Consider the following 26,822-nt stretch of genomic DNA (forward strand, 5'->3'; position numbering starts at 1 on the left):
GAATTCCCACAGTTGATAAGGAGTAAATGAAACTTGAGTTGGGAATTGTAGGAACCTGGATCCCCGTGGGAGCTTGCAAAAGCCACCAAGAAGCTAAGAAATGGTCTGAAAGCTGAAACAGAAAGTGATTACCAGCACTTTACCGGCAGTTTCAGTCCCTATCACAGCGACGATTATTCTCTATGGAGGGCAACCAAACAGTTCAAGCGATCGGTATAGACTGAAACAACATTAAGACTTGCGAATGGAAACTGGGCGGAGAGCGATGTCGATAAAGGAGCAGTGTTTGCGACTTATCGGCAGGATGTTTTTCAAGTCAATTCCACTTTTACCCAAATTACCCCCAACTAGGTCAGCAAGCAGGTTTTAAATAAGAACGCAAGACGTCTGAATTTAACCGTACTTCAGAAAGTCAATCCAAATAAAGGGTTACCACCTATCGCTATCCAGTATCTCACCCAGTTATTCAATAGGAGTATTCAACTCGGTTACTTCCCACGGTCCTGAAAAGCATCGGTTGTTACAATAATCGCCAAGGCTTGCAAGGATTTAACGCTAGCAACCTTATATCGACCAATCAGTTTTGCTATCCGTAAGGTCAAAGCTTTTCAAGAGCCCCCATATGGTGAAACTTCAACCTTTGCTTGCTGAAAAAAAGTAATTCCTAAACATCAATTTGACTCCTGCAGAGGGCATAACAAGAAGACGAGGCAGACTTTGCCTGAAATGGGACGATGGCGTAGGCCAGGACGCCCGGCAGCTTTTAGGGATATCGAATTGGTGGACCTCGACGCAAAACCGGAGTTTCTGCAGTTCCTTTTTAAGGCAGGCCTAGACCAGATACCGGTTGTTGCGCCGTTGATTATGATCATGAAAAGGCATAGTACGACGAAGCAAGTTCATAGAATTGCAGCGAAAATTAGCCGAGCATTTGAGGCGAGGAAGTGTTGTTCTGGGGTGTTCCTGGACGTAGCACATGCATTTGATAGAGTATGGCACACATATTGTGTCCGAAAAACCACAATAAGTCTATAGTAAAACCAGAAACTTTTTCTTTTAAGAGTTTTACTTATGGCACAAAGACCTGCTGTACAGAATTAAGAAATTGCTTCCCGCTAATATTCACAAGATTGTGGAATCCTATCTAATTGGGCGGAAGCTTGGATTTCGGTACAAATGTTTTACCGCACTTGAAGACAACATTAATGCTGGCGTACCGTAAGGAAGCGTACGATGCTGTACCTTACCTGCACGTCAGACATGCCAACTAACAGTAATATAGAAAAAAATCCACATTTGGGGATGATACTTGGTTTCTGGTCACACATGTGGAATCTCAATTAGCAACTTGCGTCTAACAATGGCATTTAAATTGAATCGAGGAATGGGTGACCACCAGAAAGATCAAAGTCAACGAATCGAAATGCCCTCTCGGAAAGAAGGCCTATGCCGAAAAGGCATATTGAAATCAAGAAGCAACAGATGGCCATTAAAGCAAGGAGTCTACACTGGCTTTTAAACAAGCGCTTTATGCTTAAGTGTCCGGATGGCTCAAGTGGTTTGAGCACTAGGCTCTCGTAGCAGAAGGTCGCGGTTCAAATCTCACTAGTGGAAGAAGGTGGATGCCGGATACCAGTCGACTCAGCTGCGAATGAGTATCTGAGTCAAATCAGGGTAATAATCTCGGGCGAGCGCAATGCTGACCACATTGCCCCCTACAATGTACTGTAGTGTACTATTACCGTCTTGAATGAATTGCTCTAGCACACTTCAAGGCCCTCATCCAAACATGGATTGTTGCGCCAATGATTATTATTATTTACGGTTAGATTGGAGTCCTTTGTACAAGGCAGTTATAAAGCCCATCTGGGGCTGTGGCATGGGGCGTCATTTATTTATTTATTTAATTAACGGACAACAAACGGAGAGAATTCCAATTAATTATTGTCCTCAGGAGGAGGAGAAAGCAAAAAACTTATCCTACGTTTAAAACTACTTATAGTAGGGAAGTTAAAAGGACCAAGCTGTTTTGCATTATAATTTCGGCAAAGCCTGGGAATCGGGGAATGAAAATAGACTTCGAGCTCCGCGAAGGGCACGTTGAAAATATCTGCGTTACGTGTGTTATAAGACGCAGGACGGCAGGTGATCTCGTCAGCGGCGGAGCAGTCCATCAGGCCCGAGGAAAGTTTAAAGAATGTGCATAGATCCAGATAGGATCTACGCTGTTGTAGGAAGGGAAGGTTTAGAAAGCGGAGGCGGGAGGGGTAATCCACACGAGGGAAGCTTTTCTTAAAGAAGAGAGAACGGGTGAATTTACGTTGCACATTTTCAAGGCCAAGACAATCACAGTTACGAGTGGGTGACCAGATCACGGAGCAATACTCGAGGGTATTCTTCACAAGGGAATTGAAGAGAGCTAAGGAGGGTTGGATGGAGTCAAAATCAGAGGAGGAGCGAAGAATAAAGCCTGACAATTTTGCTGCTCAATTGATAACATCGAGGCAATGGGTGTCAAATTGGAGCTTATTGTCGAAAGTGACTCCGACGTCTTGAGTGGAATTTAAGCAGGATAAGGAATGTCCGTTAAGCGAGTAGGAGAAAGAAGTGGGTGAGGGTTTTAGGGAGTGGCAGATAGAGTGTCACTTTCTGACGTTTAGCGCTAAACCATTAGTCGAGCACCAACAAACCAGAGTGTCCAGGTTATTCTGAAGGGAAACACAGTCCATAGGCGACGATATAGCGGAAAACAACTTAAGGTCGTCTGCATAGAGCAAACAGGGACAAGTAAGGAGGGGAGGAAGGTCGTTAATAAAAAATAACCAGACCCAGAATAGACCCCTGTGGGACGCCAGAAGAGGGGAGAAGGAGCGGGAAGTACAGCCTCCAAAAGAGACGCGGCAGGATCGGTTGGAAAGGTAAGAGGCAAGCCATAAAACAAGTGGTATGGGAACGTTTAGGGACGAGAGTTTGGATAGAAGTATCTTGTGATTTACAGTGTCGAAGGCTTCCGCGAAGTCAGTGTAAATGGTATGCACTTCTTGCCGTGAATTTAGACATTTGGCGACAAAGCTGGTAAAGTCAAGCAGGTTGGAGGCAATGGACCTACGTTTAACGAAGCCGTGTTGTTCTTTCACTATGTGTTGGCCAAAGTGGGCGGACAAATAGTCGCTGACATATCTTCCCAGGATCTTGGAACAGGAGGAGAGGAGGGAAATGGGACGGTAATTCTCGGCAAGCGAACGATCGCCACTTTTGTGAATGGGGATAATGAGAACCTCTTTCCACAAGCTGGGAAAATGATTCTCTTCAAGGCTTTTGTTGAAAATAAGAGATAGGGGAAGGGAGATGGACTTACCAGTTTTGATCAAAAAGAGGTTTGGAAGACCATCGTAGCCAGGTCCGACCTTGGCATCAAGTTCGTCAATGAGGTATTCGACAAGGATAGGAGTAAGAAGGGGAATGGTGGGCGATGCGAGGCAGGCTACATCTACTATCGGGATTATAAAGGATACATAAAGTAGAACAAAGATGCCCAAAATCCGATTTGAAAAAGAAATATGGCAGCGGGACGGTCTCCAAAACTCTTTTATATTGGTCCTGCCTCATGGTCTTCTCGGCGAAATAAAGGATTCCTGGCCCAATAATGATGATTGCTCTCCATACGATTACAGATGGCGGATGCTTAATCGTTTTTATAATATAGGAGTCATCAGGCTTCTCTTGTACGCCTTCTTACAAACCCATTGGCTTCCGTGAGGCATTGGAACTTCGATTCGTCAGAAAAAAGCTATTTGAAAAATATTGAATACTGAGTAAAAAAATTACAATTAATGGCTTTCAATTTAACTCGCATTGAAACCCGACGTCCTTCCATCTCATTCGCAAAGTTTGATTTGGAGTTTTGACGCCAGCAGCATAGACTGTGTTATTGAGCTACCGTATAGGTTTCCATTCAGCGTGGTCTTTTTTTCCTCCACAATTTGGCCGCTTTAAAGACCACTACTAAGGTGAAATTCCCTGCAGTCGAGAAGTTTCTCTTATTAAGGGACATACGCGTGTTAGAGTCCGATGAATTCACGTAACATAGACAATTTTAACCTTCTATAACTTGGTTAATAATAATTGGATTTTTGATAAAATGTTTCAAAATTGTGCATTATGTTATTACTTATAACCGTACCAAATTTCGTACTTGTTGGATGAACTTAAGGGGGTTTTTCGGGTAAATTTCTAAAATAAGGTAATATTCCTTCCTTTTTTTTCTGATTTTTGGGGCACACATTTGAAATGCAGTCTATCACTGGAATTTGGTGTAGATTCCAGTTGATGAGACTTAAGCAAGTGTTGATTGGCAACAAGACTAAGTTATGTTTCTGCAAGTTATGTGACCAAAAAATTCTCGGAAACACTGAAACGGCCTAGCGCCTTACCCCACAAAATTGTTCGGACTTTTCGGTGGATAGCGCATGGCCTATCTAAACAGCATATAAATGAAAAATCGGATCAAGGCATTCTTTTTCCTAAGTAACAACCGCATCCTTGGAAAAAATAGGAGTGGCTTAAACTATTTATTAGATATAAAAGCTAATTTGGTTTTTTAAAAATACGCGATTTTGCAGTTGTGCTGCTAATATATACGACATAAGCGATGCAAATGTCTACGGTGTTCAGTGTCTCTCAGAAAAGCAAATTTAAGAAATCTGAGTTGAGATGTAAAAAGATTTTTTTTTTCGAAGTTTCGAAAAGGTACATGGAGCTCTGCTGCGAAGTATACGATTTTTACCTATCAATGAAACTCTCTATGGTTGGGGTTTAAAAATTCTGCTTGTCGTAAAAAGCAACTAACAGAAGACCTTTGGCTATCGAAAATACACTATGATTGGTTTTTGGAATGGTCGCACGCTCCTCCACAATGGACAAGTGGTAGCAGACACGTATCCCGCGTCAGGTTGTCTCTGACGACTACCCTAAGCCACTCTCTCTCGGCTTGAAAGCCGGTTTCTGATAGACTTCTGACTGCAAGATTCCAGTCTTGGTGAAGGAGCATCATACTTGTACAGTGATATGCACCAACGGAGACTTCCGATGTAGCGAGAAAGATGCCTTTTACAAGCAGTTTAGGATTATGATGGGTAAAGGTGTGCTCTCACTATACCTGGCTTGAACATGTGATGGGGAAGTGGGATATTGGTTTCTGGATTGTCATAAGATCAGTTAGGTTTCAACTAATCAACACTGTACGGGCAATCAAACAAAACACTTTACAATCAGGGGTAGATTTAAGGGTTGCCTCCTGGATGTGAGCAACAAGAGAGTCGCTGAGGTCGCCCTCAAAAGGAATCCTCATCTATTGGTCGCTTACATTCGCTTGCGTATTGCATCCGCCACTACTCGAAGGATTGGGAGACCTATCTTGCTGATCGGAAGCAGAGGATTAGTTCATTTTATAATGGGCTAATGCTCCGCTTCGAGCGCGGTCCCCTCCCCTTCAACTTTCAAGTTTTTGAGACCGACGTAGCTGAATTAGATCAGTAACTGACTTTACAATAATTTGGGCTGTCATTACAATCACTATCAGATCTTCCGGATGACTAAGAGCGGTCATTCATTCCTTTAAAGTTCGAACAGTGACATGCATTCCCCCACTCCTACAATTCAAAACATTAGAAAAAGAGGCGGGTTGGCTTGTAGACTACGTGAGTCCCAAATAACTAATTAGAATTCAAATCAGCTACAAAACGGCAATTCATAAATCAAAAACTCTAAGTATTCCTGATTGTGATACCGCATGTGGATATTTATTTTGAAGACATTCAACTTTTTTCACCAAAAAATTTCTGATGTCATTACTTGCGTTTTATTACCATCTACTGAGAAAATTATTAAATTTCTATCCTTCATCACAGGTTACAAGCTGCAAACCTTTTTTTTTTCATCTCTTTTAAAGTCAGCCTACTTTGGAGTAAATTTCTTTTTTTGCTATAGCTTTTTAAAAGTGACTCGCTTATCCCGCCATTTATTTGGATTCATTTTCTCTAGTTCGCTTCTTTCAAGCCCTCGGTCGTGTATTAGACCATAAAAATCTGTCATTAAATTCCTAGCCTTTCTCCCGTACATTTATTTTTCTATATCACATATATATGTATGTACGTACTTGATATGGTACATAACAAAACACATTTTTTGGGCTGCTCCTGGCCACATTAACCAAAATGTGAATTACTCACAACCCGCATCACTTGCGAAATTTGGTAGAGTTATCGACTGTGATAAGGGTATTTTTACCTGTGTTAATCTTTTTTATTATTATTTCGAAATAAAGGTATCGTGCAGAAAGTACACCTTTTTGAATTTACTCCCTGCCGATTTCGTTTTCCAATCTTTCATCTAATAGTCTTTAGGGAAGACGCTTGAATAGTTGCTACAAGTCATACATCAGGAAAGTAGGTGGTATCGTAGGTCGTTGCTTGTATAATAACTACGTATATTAATGGACATCGGGCCTAATTCTGGAATCTGACATTGAAATAATTTTTACATACAATGCTGATGTTTTCCGCTTGACTTCTGAGATAGCGAAAGATGTTTTACGTGAGACACTGCATTCGTTGCGTAGTTCGTATCGATATGAAAAGTGTCAGGGAGTGGCTACTTTTAGATTCTTGTGGCCTTTCAGGTACTTTGGCGAGTTTATACTAAATATTATTATTGAAGTGGAAATCACCAAAGTTGGCGCAACAATCCATATTGGATCAGGGCCTTGAAGTGTGGTAGAGCACTTCATCCAAGACCGTAACGGTACACTGCAGGATACAGTACAGTACAGTACCCTATAGGAGGCAATGTGGTCAGCATTGCGCTCACCCGAGATTATTACCCTGATTTGACTCAGGTACTCATTCACAGCTGAGTCGACTGGTGTCCCGAGTCAAATCACGATACAAATCCCACTGCCACCAGTGAGATTTGAACTGCAACCTTCCGTACGACAGCCTTGTGCTCTAACCACTCAGCTATCCGGACACACCAAAGATTACCAAAGAAAAACCAATAACATTCAACTACTTTAAAATTTTCTATTTTTTTAACGACATTTATATTTTATTGAATCTTTCTAGAATAGAAATTAACAATCAATTTTCAAGTCTTAGAGCTAAACTTCAGATGTGTTCCTCGCCAGTGCTATAGAATACATTATTCAAATAGTAACATTATAGTATGTCTACACAGACAAAGTTTTGTTTGTCTTTTATCTATACTCTGTTCATTTTTTTTATCGACCGACACTCAACAGTTGTGCTAGTCTCCTGATTAAGAAGTAGGAAGGAAGCTAAGCTTCGTCACCTGGACTAGCACGCTGGACCCCACAACTGAACTCCGTAAGTCTATATTGGCAGTATGACGCCTTCATAAAGCACACGTTCGTACTCGAGTCCCAGCTTACATTTTTTATTTAGAAGCCAAAATGTCTTTCAGCTTCACTTGCATTGCCTTCGTTTCAATGTTTACTACATTCTTTTGAGGGATCAATATACCATTGATTGAGACTTAAGCGCAGTTTTGTCGATACAATGGCGTGTGAGCACTTGGTTTCTCTTACGCGAATTTTCCATTTTGAAAACCACTTTTCAATTCATCGGACGTGGATTTGTAAGTTTTTTATGCAACCTGAGGATTAGTGTGGATACTTAAAATGGCAGTATCATCTGCAAACGTTGAAAGTTTCGATCCCAGGACACTACCTTGGATGTTGTACTCGTGTAGATTCGTGCTGCAAGAGAAAAGATTCCAAAATTCCGTGAAACTGTACTAGAAGCAGCTTCTTTATTTTAAAGATCAAAATTCGTGACACACTTTGTCGAAGGCTTCCGTTATCGAAAAAACAGCTGGGCAAAACTTTCTGTCCTCTAGTGCACTCGTGATTAGGTCATGCCCTAACGCTCTTTTTGGGTCGACTTGTTTTTTTAAACATTCAGGTAACTTGTTTGGCTCTAAATGAAAAGCTTTCTCTTCTCCTAGCCATATATCATATATTTTTGGAAGTCTTCACTCTATCTGCGTTAAATGGAGGATGAATACTTTTTTCAGGTGTTTTGCAAAGACCACCCCCTTTTCGGCATCACTTCTTGTTCAGCGGTCGTCTGCTGATCTAAAAGGTGATTTGCATTGAGCAGGTCTCTTCATCTTCTTGTAGCTTTCCACAGTGGAAAAACAGTTGATGCAATAAGCAATAAACCTCGAAAGTAGCTTTGTCACTCCTGTTTCCGTTGATCTTTAAAGGCTTCATGAAGCGATCGAATTGCTCTATTTTTTGTTTAGATCTGAAGATATGTGAGCTTGTTATTGTGTTTGCAAGTTTTGCTTCACTTGGACCAGCAATTTTTTGGAAGACTTGCGATACTTGGGCGTGGGTTTGAGCAATTTCAACATTGTTACGAGTACTTCTCCGCTAATTTTCAATGGAGTGTTACTTTCCAGATGAGTGCATATATACTTACGGAAATTCAACCAGATCGCGGATTTAATTATTAGTTTCCTACTTGTCCGCTCACAAGTGTCCTAATGACGGGCGAATGGCTTGAAGGCTTTTTCGTATCAAAATCAACCCTGTCCGGAATTTTTCGTCGATCTGCTGGCCAATATGTGGGCTATTCAGATAAGATAGTATCTTAACCTAACATGTCCCACAAGTCTTTCTTTGGAAGTGATCATTGTGGATCCTAAATGAGTGTGCTTAGCATTAAGGAGACATTTGCTTCCTAAATTGAAAGGAAAGCATCTACTTAGTTTTTTTTTTGAAATCTATAATATTTTTTGAAAAAGCTGCTTTTGGATATTATAATATATATGTTGAAGGTCATCAAAAACAATTTTCTTGTGACTTTCAACTATTCATATTGGCGATAGAGGACGCAAAGTCTTTTATGCGGCTCTTCTACGACGATTCTTCGGTGAAGCGCAAAACGTAGGTTATATATAAGATGAGTTTCACTCTTCTTAAATGTTATTCCATCGTGTTGCACACGATAGGGCGGCTGGGGAGTTATATCGCGGTTTACAATATTATATATCGAAAGCACCTGAACTTTCTCACCATTCAAAACTTCTTCAATCTCTGACAAATCCACCCCTGGTTCAATCCCTTTTAGAACTACTCTAATGTGCTAGGTGAGGTATGGCCCGTCAACCACACCTACGCGCCGTCGTTGCCGGTTAGCTGAAATGCGCTTCAATTCAACCCACGATTTCCTGGGGCCATATTGGAAGAGTGGATTCTACTGCATGGAAAATGCACATAGTTCACATCGTTCGGACATATAATGGGGACGCATCATCTTAGTAACCGTAACAGCAGTGGTGGCAGGGTTTATAGACTTTTGCAGCTTTCACCGCCGCGTTATCTGCGGCACATTGTCCTAGCGCAAGACCCACCAGAAAGCTAATTGGATTTTAATTAATGGGTATCGAACATTTGATCTGATCTATCACATTGCGATTAGTGGTGAAGTCGGGTCATTTAGATGAATTCACTATTTTCCTCAGCCTTAGGCTTGATGTTAGTGGAGTCAAGAGGCTCTCAAATCACCATCAAGTGTATGAAGCCATCGGTCGGCCTTTTCGCCGTTTTGCATCAACTTAGATCACCCTTAACTAGTGAGCTCTTCTCAACACAACTCACATGGTCATGATCATACCATCGAAGATATCTCTCACACCATCTCTTCACGATTATCGGATGCAACATCTTCGTCGTCATTACCGCAAGGTGCGGTGCATCCTCTTTGATATTCGGCTAGCTCTCAAGCAAAAAACACTACGGCAGATTTTGGATTTGATACCTTCATTGACACGTCGATTATAAAGAACGACAGTTGCGGATTTCCCCCGCATCCATGTTGAGCACGTGAAGGGCGGAATACTTCAGATGTACCATGTGGCGAAACAGCGTTTTCTTGATGAAAACCAATACAGACATGGAGCGGCTTTTATACACTGGCGATGGATCAATTTAACCGAAAGCATGAATTCCCCATTTAGTAAACCATGTGCTCGGAGTAGGTTTCTCAGTTAGTCAAAAAATGAAACCCACTGTTATCGTCTTTGAAAACATAAGCAAACGGCTAAGCACTCTGCGCTTGCGAGGCGAATTTAGAAACATAAGCCTCATTAACGTTCACGTCCCTACAGAGGAGACTGCAGAGTCGGAGAAGGATACCTTCTACGAGGCAGTAGAACGAACTCTCGAAGTCTGTCCCAGATATGATATCAAAATGATACAGATTTTCTCTGTGCGGCAAGCAATGGAAAAACTGTTAGAATATGGACACCAGTTGCACCATCTATTCATCGACTTTAAAGCCGCCTATGATAGCATAGCCAGGGTAAAATTGTACCCGGCCATGAGAGAATTCAGTATCCCGACGAAATTGATAAGACTGACTAGGCTGACCCAGACCAATGTGCGAGGCAAGATAAAAGCAGCAGGATCACTCTCAAAACCATTCGACATCGGTCTACACGGTCTACGACTAGGGGATGCCCTATCATACGTCCTCTTTAACGTGGCCTTGGAGAAAGTGATCCGTGATGCTGAGGTAAATGCAAAGGGTACGATCCTCTTTAAATCTACCCAGCACCCAAAACTGGAGGCATAAAGATAGAAGACAACAACTTTGAGACCGTTGATAATGTCTCCTATATAGAGTCGAAAATCAGAACCAATAACAGCTACGATGATGAAATCCGCGCACGGTTGTTGGCAGTCAACAGGGCCTATTTCAAAGCTCTTACTGTACAAGACTATGATCTTGCCAGTCAATATGTATTCCTCGGAAACTTATGGACTTTCCGGGCTGCATCATCCTCATCCATACGGATTAAGTGATCCGCCCACCGTAACCTAGTGAGCCGGATTTTATCCACAACCGGACGGTCATGGTATCGCTCATAGATTTCGCCATTGTGTAGGCTACGGAATTGTCCATCCTCAGGGGGCCAAAAATTCTTCGGAGGATTCTTCTCTCGAACGTGGCCAAGAGTTCGCAATTCTTCTTCCTAAGAACCCAAGTCTCCGAGGAATACATGAGGACTGGCAAGATCATTGTCTTGTGCAGTAAGAGCTTTGACCCTATGGTGAGACGTTTCGAGCGGAACAGTTTTTGTAAGCTGCAATAGGCTCTGTTGTGCGCGGATTTCATCATCGTAGCTATTATCGGTTGTGATTTTCGACCCTAGATAGGAGAAATTGTTAACGGTCTCAAAATTGTATTCTCCTATCCTTATTCTTCCCATTTGACCAGTGCGGTTTGATGTTGTTGGTTGGTTCGTCTTCGGTGCTGACGTTGCCACCATATATTTTGTCTTGCCTTCATTGATGTGCAGCCCAAGATCTCACGCCCATTGCCGCCTGCTCGATCTGGATGAAGGCAGTTTGTACGTCTCGGGTGGTCCTTCCCATGATGTCGATATCGTCAGCATAGGCCAATGCATACTAGATGAATTTGTTGGAAGGGTGAAACGCCTACACTAAATCCAGATCTTACTAATGAGCGTAATAAAAAGGTGGCTGACATCGATCTCGAAAGGGTTCATCACCTGATGGTCGCTTGCCTTCACTTGCGTCTCGCTACTATGTCTTCTGGCAGACAAACAAACCCTTGGTCATTGAAATTCAACACGAACCGTCTCCACTTTCCGGTCTTCGTCCAGCAATTGGATTATTTTTTTTTCTGCTCAAATGTAGCACAGTCTATAGGAAATCTATCCGAGAATATTGATGAGCACTGAGACGCCATCAAAAGTGCATTTATCTTTAGCGCGGCTAAAGTTATCGGCCACGCCTCAAAATGGTGTCAGAAAATCAGCCTCACTGCGCAAATACGGAATCGGATCGATTGACATAAGGAGCTGAAGCTTGATGGGGTGAGCATAATGCAGTTGGATTCCATTATGGTGAAAAAATATGACAAAATACATTGAACTGCGTGAGCCCGCCATTTTTGTCACAAACATTTCTGCTGCCAATAAAACGGCACATAACTCCGCCTGGAATATGATCGTCTTTTTGCCGCGAGATTGATTGACCCAGTTCTCAATTTTTCCAGGAAAGCCCCTAAGCCCGATCCATCTTACATAACTAATCTATCAGTGAAGATTATTAAGTCTGTAATCCCAAAAGACTCGTGACCATATGTCATTTTACTCTTTTTGTGATGTGAGTGTGTCTTCTCAAAGGCAAATCTGGAAACATGATTTTCAGGCATTAGAGGCACCTGATGTTTGCCAAGAGATTTTCCGTTGAACGCATGATTCTGTGATTGGTCGCCTTTGCACGCGCTAATAGTATCAATTCTATATGAGTTATTAGTATCGTTACGTTTCACTTCCAAAAGTATGGAGGGTGCAATTCAGTACGCATGCATGCATCATAATGGGTTTTATTACAGATGTGAAAATCCAAAAATTAGAGCATCAGGACAATATGTAGGATTTCTAATGTTGTTCTTGGATATGATGCTTCTACTATAGCTTGACGTCGAGGTATACTCTTAAATACTTGGGTGTTTGTACTAGGTAGAGTTTCACTCCTGGGTAAGGAGTAGCTTGCCTATAATTATTTCGTTCGTACTTATTTCCTCCAGGAAAGCAAAGTGTTCATTACTAGGAGCTGTAACGAAGGAGACAGAACCTTTTTGTGTTGGTCGTCCCTGAGACATCGTGCCTTAGTACACTTTCGTCCTACCAACCTGTGAATCCATCTCCACTCTAGTATGTGGAGACTCCAACTGATTAACAGGATCCACTATCTTGCCGCGTCACAAATCGTCCGAATGAGGCATCATTGAAGGCACCTTTGATGTGCATGAATGTGCCCAACGGAGCGAATATTGATTCTTCTATTTTTGCTGTAGACTGATATGCTGGCTTGCCGTTCTTCTGCCAAATTTGAGTTCCATTATGGTGTTTTACTCTTCTTCGGTGTATATTCTTTTTCAAAAACTTCTTTCATACTAATTTCAATCATCTAGATTGTTTTCTCAATTTCGGCAATGTGCCTCCCAGGGATCGTAACTCGAGCACTCAGTTCTCTTTCAGTCATATCAGGAGATGCCACTGTGATACCAATGGCCACATTGAAGAAAGTGGGTTGAGTTGAGGATTTGCCGTTCCGTCCTTGATATTCTGATAATTTTGATCCTCCCGTACTGAACTTCCCCAACAGATATGGTGGGCGTTAACATCGCATCCTGCTATTACCCTCATGCCTACACTTTGTCCTCGTCATAGGGAAAATAAGCTGAGCACTAAAGAATTTCCTTATTTCCGTGTTGATTTTTTATTGTTAATTTGACCGTTGTAGTATAACCATTACATAGGTCGGTAACCACGACTGTCTGGTAAAACCACGACCCAGGGGCTGGTTCTATGGTTCTAAGACTTCTACTGACATAAAACACTTCAGCATGCCGAATGTTTCGTGCCTTTTACTGGCCGTGGAAGCCGATATTCGTAATTTTTTAAGTGACCGTCCTAAACCCGTAGCAGAGCCATAATACTCGATTCAGGAACGTCGATTGTAAGGGTAGTTTCCGTCCTATTCTCTCTCTCTTCTACTTTGCCTAGCACTATCCAGGTGGAGGTATTAAAGTTATTCCAGACACACTGTCATTACAATCCTTCTCTGGAAGCCAGAGAAAGCTCTTATTGAAAAAATGGCAGCTCAGAGACCTTCTTCAGGGTTAGCCCTGCATCCTCCCACATATCTTTGAGGGAGGAGCAGTACTGTCTCAGCCAATTGCTCGTGCTTCCGTCAGCAAAGTTTAGTCGTAACATTTTAGGTATACTCCTACTGACTTAAAACAAAGCTTCCCACTTTGCCGAAATGCAATCCTTATAACTAGGTGGGATTTCTTCTTAAGTTGTTTGCACCAGTCGCCATCAAAATTGAATAGATCGGTGTACATGACCAATTTATTGGCTTTGATAGCCTTGGCTGGAAATAAAGAGCCGAGCTGTTGTAATTTGCATTGATGAGTTGGAATCGTCAGGGAACCATTGCCGCTTCGCTGCGTACGATTTTTCTTCTCATCCTTTTACAAAACAACTGCCTCTGAGTAAGGTTAATCGCAACCATGAACATAACAAACGGCTGACTTTTCTAACTCATTATCATGTATAGCAGTTAATTAGCTTGTACTATCTAAATTTAAATAAATTTTAGTTGATGGTACTTTTGAAAGTTACATTCGAAGCCTGAAAAATTTCAATTGAAATTTGCATTTACGTCCCTGAGTTAATTTACTTACGCTGACATTCGAATAAATAATTTTCCATGTAAGAAGGATTCTGTACCTAAACACGCCTCCTTCCAAAAAACGCTTTTCTACACGGCATAATTTTCGACTAAGCCATAAAACGTGAATGGTTCATTCTAAAGTTTCCAGTAACTTTTCGAGGATTTCTAATTTTCTAAGATCCAATTAGACCATATTCTCAAGAACAAAATTAAAGTTATCACGACAAAACTTCATCTATTAACAGAACATGTAAATCGGACAGTGGCATCAGAGCATTTACATCAACCGGCAATCGCCCCCCAAGAGGCAGTGACAAAATAAGGGCGGCATCTGGTCCTTCCGTCCTACCACGTCCCGAGGACATAATGGCAAACGACCCAGAGGTAAAACATTGTTTTGAAGTTGTTAAGAATAAATTTATTTCATTTATGGCTGTTTATGTTCGTTTTGAGTTTTCAATTTAATTTTCGTTCCGGTCTGCAGTTTGGCCAAGAAGAAAACGTTGAACTTCGCTCGGATCCACCGTTGGCACCACATCCACTTCCTATGCCTGAATATGGAGGTTACTTTGCTCCGTTAACAGAATTTCTCCCTGACATTAGCCTGCCGATTAGTGGGTTCCATAGGTAAAGTCTTTCTCGATAGAAAGCTAAATGCACAGTCTTATATCAATTTGCTTTTTTACCCCCTAGATGCAATGTAGCCGTTATGCTGTTAGTCGATATAATTGTAGACGGAATTCCTGGGTTGGACTGGACTCTCCATATACCGCTGATGCTGCATATCTCATTCCTCGGACTGGATCATACTCGCCCTATTGTACGAGAGCACTGCAAGCAGCTTTGTTTGAACTTGTTGGTAAGTTTTGCAATGTCGCATGATAGTTCCTTTGTCCCTTTTTGCAAATTCTAATCGAATTTTGCACATTGCACAAGAAACATTTCGCGAGATATTCACTTGAAATCTTTTCTTGACTTTAATTCCGATAAAAATTCTAACGTAAATCTTCTGACCTTTCAGATTGTTCTAGCAGAGCATAACGACCATTTGACTGTAGCAAGGATTCTACTGAATAGCGAAACGACAAAGCTTCAACTGGGTTTAACTGTCCCATCATTGCCGGTAATCACAAACAATTTCACAGGTAAGCCCCTTACACAGTAAGCTTGAGAGAACATTAACATCATACTTCCCTTTAGAACCCAACCCCGAGTTCGACAGCTACTTGTACGGCCACACATCTCCTGCAACAGCATCAATTCAAACCTCGACTGGGATTGTCCCACTTAATCCGAACACTTCAGAAAATAGCGAAGTTCCACTGATTGTCACTGAAGAGAATGCTCCACCGCAACCAGGACCAACAATGCAAATTTCCCACGTCATTAAGAGTCTTATTCAATTTTTATCACAAGAAATGACCCAACCTTTATGGAATTATGAGGACATAACAGCAAAAGGTGAGGGAACTGATCGGTTTGACTTCCTTATTCCTTATTCGATTTAACCGAGTATTTAAAAGAAAAATATGGAACCGAACACCCTCCCAATTTCATTAATGTTGTTGTTGTCTATTCTACATTTCAGTCTGGTCCATTAAATCAGCTGATCAGCTTTCATGTTTCCTGAAGCATATCGTCAAGGTATTTTCAGACAGTTATCCGCATGCAAGGATTTCGGAACGCTGGGCCCAAACTGCACTGCAATTGGGCCTTAGCTGCTCGTCTCGCCATTATGCAGGACGTTGTCTTCAGATTTTCCGCGCTTTAAATGTTCCTATCAATTCACGGATGCTTTCTGATATCTTGTCCCGTTTGGTGGAGACTGTAGCCGAGCAAGGTGAAGATATGCAAGGCTACGTTACTGAGCTGCTCCTAACTCTTGAAGCCGCTGTCGACAGTTTGGATTCTGATTTCCGCCCGTTGGATGTTATGAAGGATATATTCAAGAGTACACCGAATTTGAATAACAAAGACGGAACTGGCTCCGTAGCACAAGGAAAGAAGTCACCGTCAGGCGCTACCCCTCAATCTCCCGTATTTTCACCATTGGGTGGTGGTCATGCTCGGAGCACCAGCTATTCTGTATCGTATTGTGCCAGAAAGGCAACAAACTCACCGAGCGATAAGCAAGGTAGGTTTAATACTACGGAGAAATGGATGACACTTGTGTTGGTTTATATTTAACTTAGTGGTTTAGCTGAAGTTGGCTTTGCGTTCCCAAAAAAATATATTTATATTTATTATTTATTTTCGATTATTTTCCAGTTGAACTACGGAACAGGAGCACCATTCTGGATATAGAACGTAAATCCGCACAATTCAGTTCAGCTCTCTCTCGCTCCAGAAGTGCACAGAGCTTGAAGTTGCTTGGCGACACAGCTTCCCAGGTAATTGGATATTTATTTTGGTCGTGGTATTTTTATTTGCGTACAATTTTGAGCAATCAATTTGTATGGAAATGATTATCATAAGAAAGAACGTTATTTTCAATTCCTTGCACTTATTGACTAATTCAATATTCTGGAACCCACAACGGTGAACTGTTTATTTTGGACATGGAAAACAACAAAACACATTTGAAGTTATCAATTTTCGAACTTTTTTTGTCTGCCCTCATATGTTCATCCACGTTCTTTAAAAATATTGAATTACAATATGCAACAAAAAAAAGTTTTGTCGAAAACAAAAGTTATTAGCTGGATGCCGGCTCCAGGCTGTATTAAATTTGGAGTTTTTGGTGGGAGTCATCAATTTACAGCGCAAAACTTAGGTGAATTCATTATATTACGTGTACAACTGGTCTCTTCCGCCTGTTGTGAACGTGTGACGTTGAACTAACAGGTGGTTGTTAATATCTTTAAGAAATCAAAAGTTAAGCAACGATTTTAATTGACATCGTCCTGGAGATATATTGAATTTCTTGACGTTGATGAGGATGATCATAAGGTGGTGATTAATTATTCTCATGATGGTAAAAGGTCCTGCATACGATGGTTGAGGCGGCTTTCGCACGGTAACATACCTTAAGGGTACATATCTATAACCAAACGGTAGTAGTATTGTTTGTAAATTTCGTCGTTAAATGGAGTAAATTGTCGATCCTCCCGTAGGTGCCAGGAAGAGTTTTCACCTTATGGTGAGACGCTTCCGGCGGTACAGTTTTTATAAGCTGAAATAGACTCTGTTGACTGCCAACAATCGCGTGCGGATTTCGTCGTCGAAACTTTTATCGGTTGCGGTTTCCGACTCTGAATAGCAAAAGTTTTCAATGGTTTCAAAATTGTATTCTATTGGATTTTGTTGTTGTCTCGTTGTTGGTATTGAAATTGCCAATATGTACTTCGTCTTACCTTCATAAATGTGCAGCCCGAGATCTCGCACCGCCTGCTAGATCTGGATGAAGGTAGCTCATGCATCTCGGGGTGTTCTTTCGATTCGAGTGGACTTGAAGAGGATAGTGTTTCTGATATTTACATCGGCGTGGTAGATTAGTTTTTTCAGGACCAGGCTAAAAAGGATGCATGATAAGGTACCCCATTGTTGATGATGAAAAGCGTGGAAAGTCATCCTGTTGCTTTTATCTGGCATCGCATATTGGGCAGAGTCAGTCTTATCAATTTAGTCAGGATACCGAATTCTCGTATCTTAGCTGTGTACAGTTTTACCCTAGCTATTCTATTACAGGTAGCCTTGAACTGGAAGTAAAGATGGTACAAATTATGGCTATATTCCAACAGTTTTCCATCGTTTTCCGCAAAGAGAACATTTGATCTGTTGTTACCTGGAGTACAGCCTCTTTGGTATAGGCCAATGATGTTCTGAGCGTATGGGACTATCCGAGCCAGCAGGGTGGCGGAGAATATAGATCGTACTCAGCAACATGATACCACCTATAATTGCTGCACTACATAAAACAAAACCTGTTGTGTAAAACAAAATCGGCTTACTTTCTGTCGGTATGCCCTCCTTTTTTTGCGAAGGTGGAAATCTTCAAAAGACACTGGCCTGGATACGCCAGCGTTTGGGATTCTTACCCACCTTAAAACATTCCCGACTCTCCCCAAGCCCCGTGAAACCACCATAAGGTATTCACGGGGCGAAGTCAGCTCACTTGAGTTTGGTCACCTTTCGTCTCTACGCGGCGTACATAACCGCGCTTTTCTAGTCTCCTCTGCCTTTCGCACTTTGCTCTGGATAGATGCGACCATGGATTTGACCACTCCCAAGACCATTCGACATCAAAAACGGTCTACGAGAAGAGGATGCCCTATCATGCGTCCTCTTTAACTTGGCCCTCGAGAAAGTGATCCGCGATGCGGAGGTAAATGCAAGAGGTACGATCCTCTTTAAGTCCACCCAACTACTGGCCTATGCTGACGATATCGACATCATGGGAAGAACCACCCGAGACGTACAAACTGCCTTCATCCAGATCGAGCAGGCAGCAATGGGCGCAAGATCTTGGGCTGCACATTCAATGAAGGCAAGACAAAATATATGGTGGCAACGTCAGCACCGAAAACCAACCAACCAACAACATCAGACCGCACTGGTCAAACGGGAAGAATAAAGATAGGAGACCACTTGGTCCTGGCGTGCCTCCTGTTGTCGCTCCTCTTTAATAGTTAGTCGGAAGTGATGATTTCTTCAAGGGAATTATTCTCAGAAATTATCCGTCGAAAAATCTGGAACAAAATCATGAAGCTGCCTCTATACGGTGCCCAGGCCTCAAAATACTCTCCATATCGATATCTACTCAAATTAAGTTTATAATAATATATTACTATGTTATTAGGCAAATTAACTAACTATTAAATTTATTTTACCGTTACAAAATAATATAAACTATGGCATGAAGCATGATGGGTCACTCTCAAGACCATTCGACATCAACAACGGTCTACGACTAGGGGATGCCCTATCATGCGTCCTCTTTAACGTGGCCCTGGAGAAAGTGATCCGTGATGCTGAGGTAAATGCAAGGGGCACGATCCTCTTTAAGTCCACCCAACACCTAAAACCAACCAACTAACAACATCAGACCGTACTGGTCAAACGGGAAGAATAAAGATAGGAGACTTGAACTTTGAGACCGTTGATAATTTCTTCTATCTAGGGTCGAAAATCACAACCGATAACAGCTACGATAATGAAATCCGCGCACGGTTGTTGTCAGCCAAAAGAGCCTATTTCAGCTTACAAAACCTGTTCCGCTCGAAACATCTCATCATAGGGTGAAAGCTCTTACTGTACAAGACAATGATTTTGCCCGTCCTCATGTATTCCTCGAAAAGTTGGGTTCTTAGCAAGAAAAATTGCGAACTCGTGGCCACGTTCGAGAGAAGAATCCTCCGAAGAATTTTTTGCCCCCTGCATGAGGATGGACGATTCCGTAACCTACACAATGACGAAATCTATGAGCGATACCATGACCTTTCGGTTGTGGATAAAATCCGACTCAATAGGTTACGGTGGGCGGGTCAATTAATCCGTATGGATGAGGATGATCCAGCCCGGAAAATCTATAAGGGCAATATCTACGGTAGAAAAAGAAGACAAGGCAGACACTTCCTAACATGGAGTGATGGCGTAAGCCAGGACGCCAGACAGCTTTTAGGGATATCGAATTGGTGGACCTCGGCACAAAACCGGGATGTCTGGAGTTCCTTATTAAAACAGGCCTAGACCGGATACCGGTTGTTGCGCCGTTGATGATGATGATGGAGTTGATGAATTGATGATGGAGTTGATGAATTGATGATGGAGTCTTCCTAACATGCTATCATTCTTCACACCATATTTTCTGGAAAACCATGCATTTCATGTAGAAATGATAGTAAGAGAAACAAAGCATATTACATAGTAAAAAGAACGGATCTTTTTCTTTGATTGTAGGTACGATATGGATAGAGTTACAGCTCGTCAAACGTAAATTCGTAATGTCTAAAAAATTTAATACTTTCAAAGTCAAATAATTGACCTGAATCTCTTTTAAAGTGCTTGAAGAGGTCTCTACAATAGGGTATGATAAATAATGTTATTACCTTAATTTTTTATATAAAAATCAATAAAGCAAAACCTGGTTTTCTCTTATAATTTGGAAATAAGTCAATCCTTCGAGAACCTCCTGTATTTAAACCAGGCATATCGGTCTGTAGCAGGTTGGCTCACCTGCAGGTTTACCAGCCTTATGCATTGGAATTAACTTCTATCGCTTCCATGATGCAGGAAATGTTCTCTCAGACATACGCGTTTCGAACAACTCGGGTCTGGATTTCACATTCAGATGTCGCTGGAAGCTGTCAGTGCCCTCCTCGTGCTGGGGGAATAACCTCTGGATGATTTTATAGACGCGCTCTTTTTGCCCTTGCTCGATTCTGCCTACCGCCCTCTGAGCCGCTCTTCTGGCAGGCTGATGGAAGGCTGGCCAGTTCAGTATTCCACCAGTAGTTTGGCCTTCTACTGAGAAATGAGCACCTCCTGGGCATGCACGAGTCACATGCTTTGGCGGTGCATTGAGCCACATGGGCAGCTCTTCCCGTAGAAGCGCCTGCTTTATTGGGTTAGTCTAGCCATACTTCTATGAAGGCCTGCTTATCTAGAGCTTTTACATACCAGCCTGACATCTTTTTCGGTTTCGGACATGATGGTCCACCGCCCTGTGGCTCCAACCATAGTAAAGCTTGAGCGACCCTTGTAATGATACGAGTGGTTATAGGAGATCAGGTCGATCATCCTAAGTGGCCGATAACGACCTAGAGGGCAGAGCGCTTTGATCCCTCACGCTTCATTACTCAAAACAACGTGTCTATTCCGATGCATGGGTCCGCACCGGATTCTAAAATAGACGTTAATTAGGATTTCGCGACGGCCTATCGAATGATAAACAGAACGCGAACTAAATTGGAAAATAGAAAGGAAAAGAAAAAAAAGCTCGACCGCGCGCGTGGAGCCGTAAGTCTCCGGACCCGAGTGCCGCAATCAAGGAGGGGAAGATCCACGACGGATCACCGTCTCAATTACTGTCTCTTCCGCCTCAGTATGAGGCGCGACCTCTGAGGTTCCCACCCTTCCTCGACATCCTCAGGCCAGTTATTCATTTTGAGGATGTCCCTTTATATAGAAGTTCCGCGGGAGAAAGGAGGATACGAAAGGATCATCGACCTGATCTCCTATAACCCTTCATAACAACGCGTGGAGCCGTAAGTCTCCGGATCCGTCGTGGATCTTCCCCTTCTTGATCGCGGGCGAGTGCGTACGGCTCCACGCGCGCGGTCGAGCCGTTTTTTTTTCTTTTCCAATTTAGTTCGCGTTCTGTTTATCATTCGATAGGCCGTCGCGAAATCCTTATTGATGTCGATTTTCGAATCCGGTGCGGACCCACGCATCGGAATAGACACGTTGTTTTTTAGTAATGAAGCGTGAGGGATCAAAGCGCTCAAAGGGCCCCCCCCCCACATTCCCGAGCCTAGCTAGTACAGAGGCGTGCAAGAACGTGTCGACCGAGCACTTTGATGGAGCTTCAATCTTTGTGGGCGGACGTTCACGGTCAATTTAGCCAATTTGTTTAGATTTTTGGGATAGCTCTGCCCTCTAGGTCATTATCGGCCACTCAGGATGATCGACTTGATCTCCTATATCCACTCTTATCATTACACCCTGCAATAATTGTGTATTACTTGAATAAACTTTATTTTCTTATTGAAGTAAGCGCCTTCCTAAATTCCCGGGCATTTAGCATTTCCGTCAAAATGCCGGTAATTCCGTCCCATCTTTCCTTCGCATAACAATTATTTGGGGTCCCTGTTGCCCTTTTTGGCAATATGGTCTTTCTCCCCATACCTTCTACATCGATCGGGCCGATCAATGCAGCTGGTGCATGCCTTCGCAAAATCATCAAACGCGAAGCACTTGAAGCACCTCTTTAGAAAAATCTGCTCTCTCAGACGGCAGGCAACTCATCGATTCGAACTTTACTGGCTTCTGGCATTTTTCCTCTTAGGCGCCTGCCTCAGAGCATCCACATCCTTTTTCCGCATTCTTTTGTGTGGTGGCAGGGTGGTTGCAATACGATTAGATGTCACTTGGGTCGCCTGTGACAACGTTGGGGCAACAGGTTTCGACTTGCCCTTGGAATTTCGTTCCTCCTACTGGAATTTCTTGTAGAGTACTCTAATAGCTTTCACCATTTTTAAGGCTTTGTGTAAAACAAAACCTTATTAAAATCGATTCGTTATCTCCCTCTCTATCACACGCACTTTTCTCCAAAATGGCTACACCGATCCCAACAAAATTTTGTGGACATATAGGAACTATGAAATCTCACGCATACGTGACGTAAATTTAGATGCAGTTTAAAGAAGGATTCCCCATCAATGTAAAGGAGGTTGTAAAAGCTTTTTTCATCGAATATAGTCATATCAAATGAAAGGTCTCAATTAGTTTTGGCATGAATTGCAAAGTGCATGAGTAAGGATTCAAAATATGCGCACTTCACTTAAGGTGAGACAGGACTCATTTTCGGAAACTACCCAACTCAAAAATCAGAAGAGTGCGCTTAGATGAAATGTAAGCGTCAAAATATGTCCCATTCCGATATCTGCTCAAATAAACTTACTAATAGTATATTATCAACTTTGAGAAATTGACTGAAAAACTCCCCTTAAGTTCATCCTAGGAGTACGAAATTGCGCCGGCATAGAGGACAGTATCGTGCATGCGCATGCCAAGTTTCATGAAAATCCAACTATTAGCGTCAAAATTATAGCAGTTCAAACTTATCAATTTCGTGCGTATTAACAGCATTCTAAGCCATACAAATAAAATGCTGACGTCATAATAACCGAGAATATTTAACATCCGAATGAAATATTAAAATTCCATTCATGAAGAATCTACTTCTCCCCAGTACTTTTTTAGGTTTTGTGTGAAACAAAGCCTTATTAGAATCGAGTCGATGTCTGTCTGTCCGTCTGCCCGTCTGTCCGTCTGTCTACCACAGCTGATTTATTCGGAAACGGCTTGACCGATTGTTAGGAAAATTGGCGAGAGCGTGGGATCTGTTGTTTCCTTTACATGCAGCAAGTGGCGCCATTTTGTGTTAAGTTTTGAGGGGGTGGGCTCCCCATACATGTGAATGAAGGACGCACAATTTTTTTTTCATAAAATGTGGCCATGTGGGGTATCAAATGAAAGGGTTCAATTAGTACTTTGCGAAACTTAACAGGCCTCGTTCTCAGAACCTGTCACACCGAAAAATCTGAAAAAAATCATAGTGGTGCATCTCTTCGAAATCTAGGTCTCAGAATACATCCCGTTTCGATATCTGCACAAATAAAGTTAGTGATAGTATATTTTCACATTTTAAAAATTTACCTGGGAACCTCCCTTGTGTTCATCCCGGAAGTACAAAATCCTGCATGGGTGTAAGGGATAATGCATAATTTGGACAAGTTTGAAAAAAATCCAACTATTCCTAACAAAGTTATAGGGGGTGAGACTGCCATTTTTTGTGAATTTCGTGCATTCTACAACGTCTATGACGTCATTATCCCATATCAATTCATAAATACCACAACGAAGTAAGTTCATATGAATGGAGTCGCAAAGAATTATTTTGTTTTAGTTTTTTAGTCATTTGTATATGAATAACAATTACTCCAAACAGACATGTGCGTATTAGGTATATAGTATATGCGTGCTAATTCAGATATATATATTTGTACATTAAACCAGCCGTATTTAATATATGTGCTATGTATGCTTTTTGGCACGAAGTAATTCGGAAATACTCCTATGATCAATTTATATACGTGCATATATATGTACAGTATCCGGAAATAGGCAGTTTGTTTAGGGTGGGGATAATATTTATAGCTGTAATATGTAGGTATGTAATTTGGAAAAATATTAAGGATCTGTTGGATTTGTAGATATATACGGATAGAAACATGTGCGTAGAAGTTTCTGCCTGACCTGGATGTAATTGCGAGGCTTTTCAATCCCCATCTAGTGTATCAACCCACCATTGTTTCGGTCGGCATTTTGGTCGCTTACCATGGACTTCGATGTTCAGACCAGTCTTGGCAAGTGAATTCTCATAAGTGCGAATTATACATATAACCATACCATCGAAGACACCTCTCGCAGTTTTTCACGACCGGTTCAACTCCATATCAATCGCAGATATCTTCATTTCGAATGTGATCAAAACGTGTCACGCCACTTGTCCAACACAACATCTTCGTCTCCATTAACGCAAGAGGCCGTTCATTGTCTTTTATAGTCGGCGATCACTCAGAACCAGAGCGAAAGGACAGATGACATCCCAACACAACATCTTCGTCTCCGTTAAAGCAAGACGCCGTTCATTGTCTTTTATAGTCGGCGATCACTCAGAACCATAGAGAGCGGCAGGACAGACGACATTGCGGTAAATGTCAGATTTGAGACGTTCGCTGATACGTCGACCACAAAGAACACCAGTTGTGGAATGCCCCTTCAACCAGGTTGCGTTAATGCGTGAAGCAATTTCATTACGCAGTTATCTATTGGCTAATAGCATTGATCCGAGATATTTAAATCGCTCAGTTCTGTTAGCGGTAGTAACCTGCCCAGAAATGAGTGATTTAAATATCTCGAGTCAATGCTATCAGCCAATGGAGAACTGCGTTATGCTCCTCACATAAGGAAACACAAAACCTTTTATACCTGAAGCGTCAAGCTTCTGGTTTCCCGATTTGTTTATGGATTGGTGCACGTTGTGCTTGTCCTTGATGAACTTGGACAGCTCAAATATGTTTGCACCAAGCCGTAAGAAGGATAATTCCTCTGGATCAAGTCTCCGCTCTCTGTGAATCACAGCCGGATTACTGATTTTTAATAATCCTTCACCTTTGGCATTCATTGACATTCCCTGCGTTTTCTCTTTTATGATCTTTGGCATTGGCAAAGATCTCAGTCTGATGAACTTCTTCTCAATGAGTCCTTCTTGGTCCTGGAGTGCCTCCTGCTGTCGCTCCTTTTGAATAGTTAGTCGGAAATGATGATTCCTTCAAGGGAATTATTCTCAGAAATTATCCTTCGAAAAATCTGAAAAAAATCGTGAAGCTGTGCCCAGGCCTCAAAATATTCTCCATATCGATATCTACCCAAATTAAGTTTATAATGATATATTACTATGTTATTAGGCAAATTAACTAACTATTAAATTTATTTTAGCGTTACAAAATAATATAAACTATGGCATGAAGCATGATATCGTCAAGTTTGATCAAAATCGTACTGCTACTAATAATGTTACAGTAAAAGTTGTCTTTGCCGCAACGCAGTATGTTGGGTTATCAATATGACATTAAAATGACGCTGATGGGATAGTTCTGCACTCAAATGTACCTACATAAGAAACAAACAAAACCTTTCATACCTAAAGCGTCTAGCTTCTGGTCCCCCCCCCCTTTAATGAGGATAGTATTAAATACGTTGACCGTTGACAATTTCTCCTATCTAGGGTCGAAAATCACAACCGATAACAACTACGATGATGAAATCCGCGGACGGTTATTGTCAGCCAACAGAGCCTATTTCAGCTTACAAAGACTGTTCTTTCGCTCGAAACGTCTCACCATAGGGTCAAAGCTCTTACTGTACAAGACTATGATCTTGCCAGTCCTCATGTATTCCTCGGAAACTTGGGTTCTTAGCAAGAAAAATTGCGAACTCTTGGCCGCGTTCGAGAAAAGAATCCTCCGAACAATTTTTGGCCCCCTACATGTGGATGGCCGATTCCGTAGCCTACACAATGACGAAATCTATGAGCGATATCATGACCGTCAGGTTGTGGATAAAATCCGGCTCAATAGGTTACGGTGGACGGGTCACTTAATCCGTATGGATGAGGATGATCCAGCCCGGAAAGTATTCATTATAGATTTTCCAGTGGATAAGTTTTAGATCAAGCGCTCCATGCATTCAATTTGCTATGCTCATAATTTTCAAAGAGGATTGATGGAATGAAATCCTGTAAACGAAGTATTCAATTCATTTATTCGGGCATCTTCTGTAGACTCAAAAGAAAACATTCGATTTTGTCCGATAATCAGATCAAATTATTCATTGGAAAGTTGCAAATGTTGATTACATTAAGAGCACTGCGCACTCCTAGATTTACGTATATTTAAATTATACATAACACGCAAAGAATGAAGGAAATCTTATTTGCTCAATATTATTTTTTCAGGATGATAAAATGACGATTCTGGCACAACTATTCTGGCTGGCTGTATCTCTACTGGAAAGTGACTACGAGCACGAATTCCTTCTTGCACTCCGACTGCTTACACGTGTTCTGCATAGATTACCGTTGGATCGACCCGATGCTCGAGACAAGGTGGAAAAGCTCCAGCAACAACTCAAATGGACAAGTTATCCTGGCGTACATGCACTCTTGCTCAAGGTCTGTTACTAATTAAAGTTGTTATTTTCCAAACAAAGCTCAAAATAGTTTTTCCTACTACTTCAT

The 26,822-nt window shown here is 41.8% G+C and overlaps 1 protein-coding gene across 7 annotated transcripts in view; it reads left to right on the forward strand.

Annotated features, from left to right (window-relative positions):
* Positions 1-26,822, forward strand: part of LOC119649635 (protein furry) — a 582,748-nt gene that overhangs the window by 536,298 nt on the left and 19,628 nt on the right. For all 7 annotated transcript variants that reach the window (XM_038051881.1, XM_038051885.1, XM_038051884.1 and 4 more), the window contains 8 exons: positions 14,545-14,683; positions 14,784-14,926; positions 14,993-15,158; positions 15,321-15,444; positions 15,500-15,760; positions 15,888-16,433; positions 16,568-16,689; positions 26,541-26,756. In XM_038051881.1, coding sequence (XP_037907809.1) covers positions 14,545-14,683; positions 14,784-14,926; positions 14,993-15,158; positions 15,321-15,444; positions 15,500-15,760; positions 15,888-16,433; positions 16,568-16,689; positions 26,541-26,756 — 1,717 coding nt within the window. The remainder of the gene's footprint in view (positions 1-14,544; positions 14,684-14,783; positions 14,927-14,992; positions 15,159-15,320; positions 15,445-15,499; positions 15,761-15,887; positions 16,434-16,567; positions 16,690-26,540; positions 26,757-26,822) is intronic.

Source organism: Hermetia illucens, chromosome 2 (assembly GCF_905115235.1).
Source record: "Hermetia illucens chromosome 2, iHerIll2.2.curated.20191125, whole genome shotgun sequence".
NCBI lineage: Eukaryota > Metazoa > Arthropoda > Insecta > Diptera > Stratiomyidae > Hermetia > Hermetia illucens.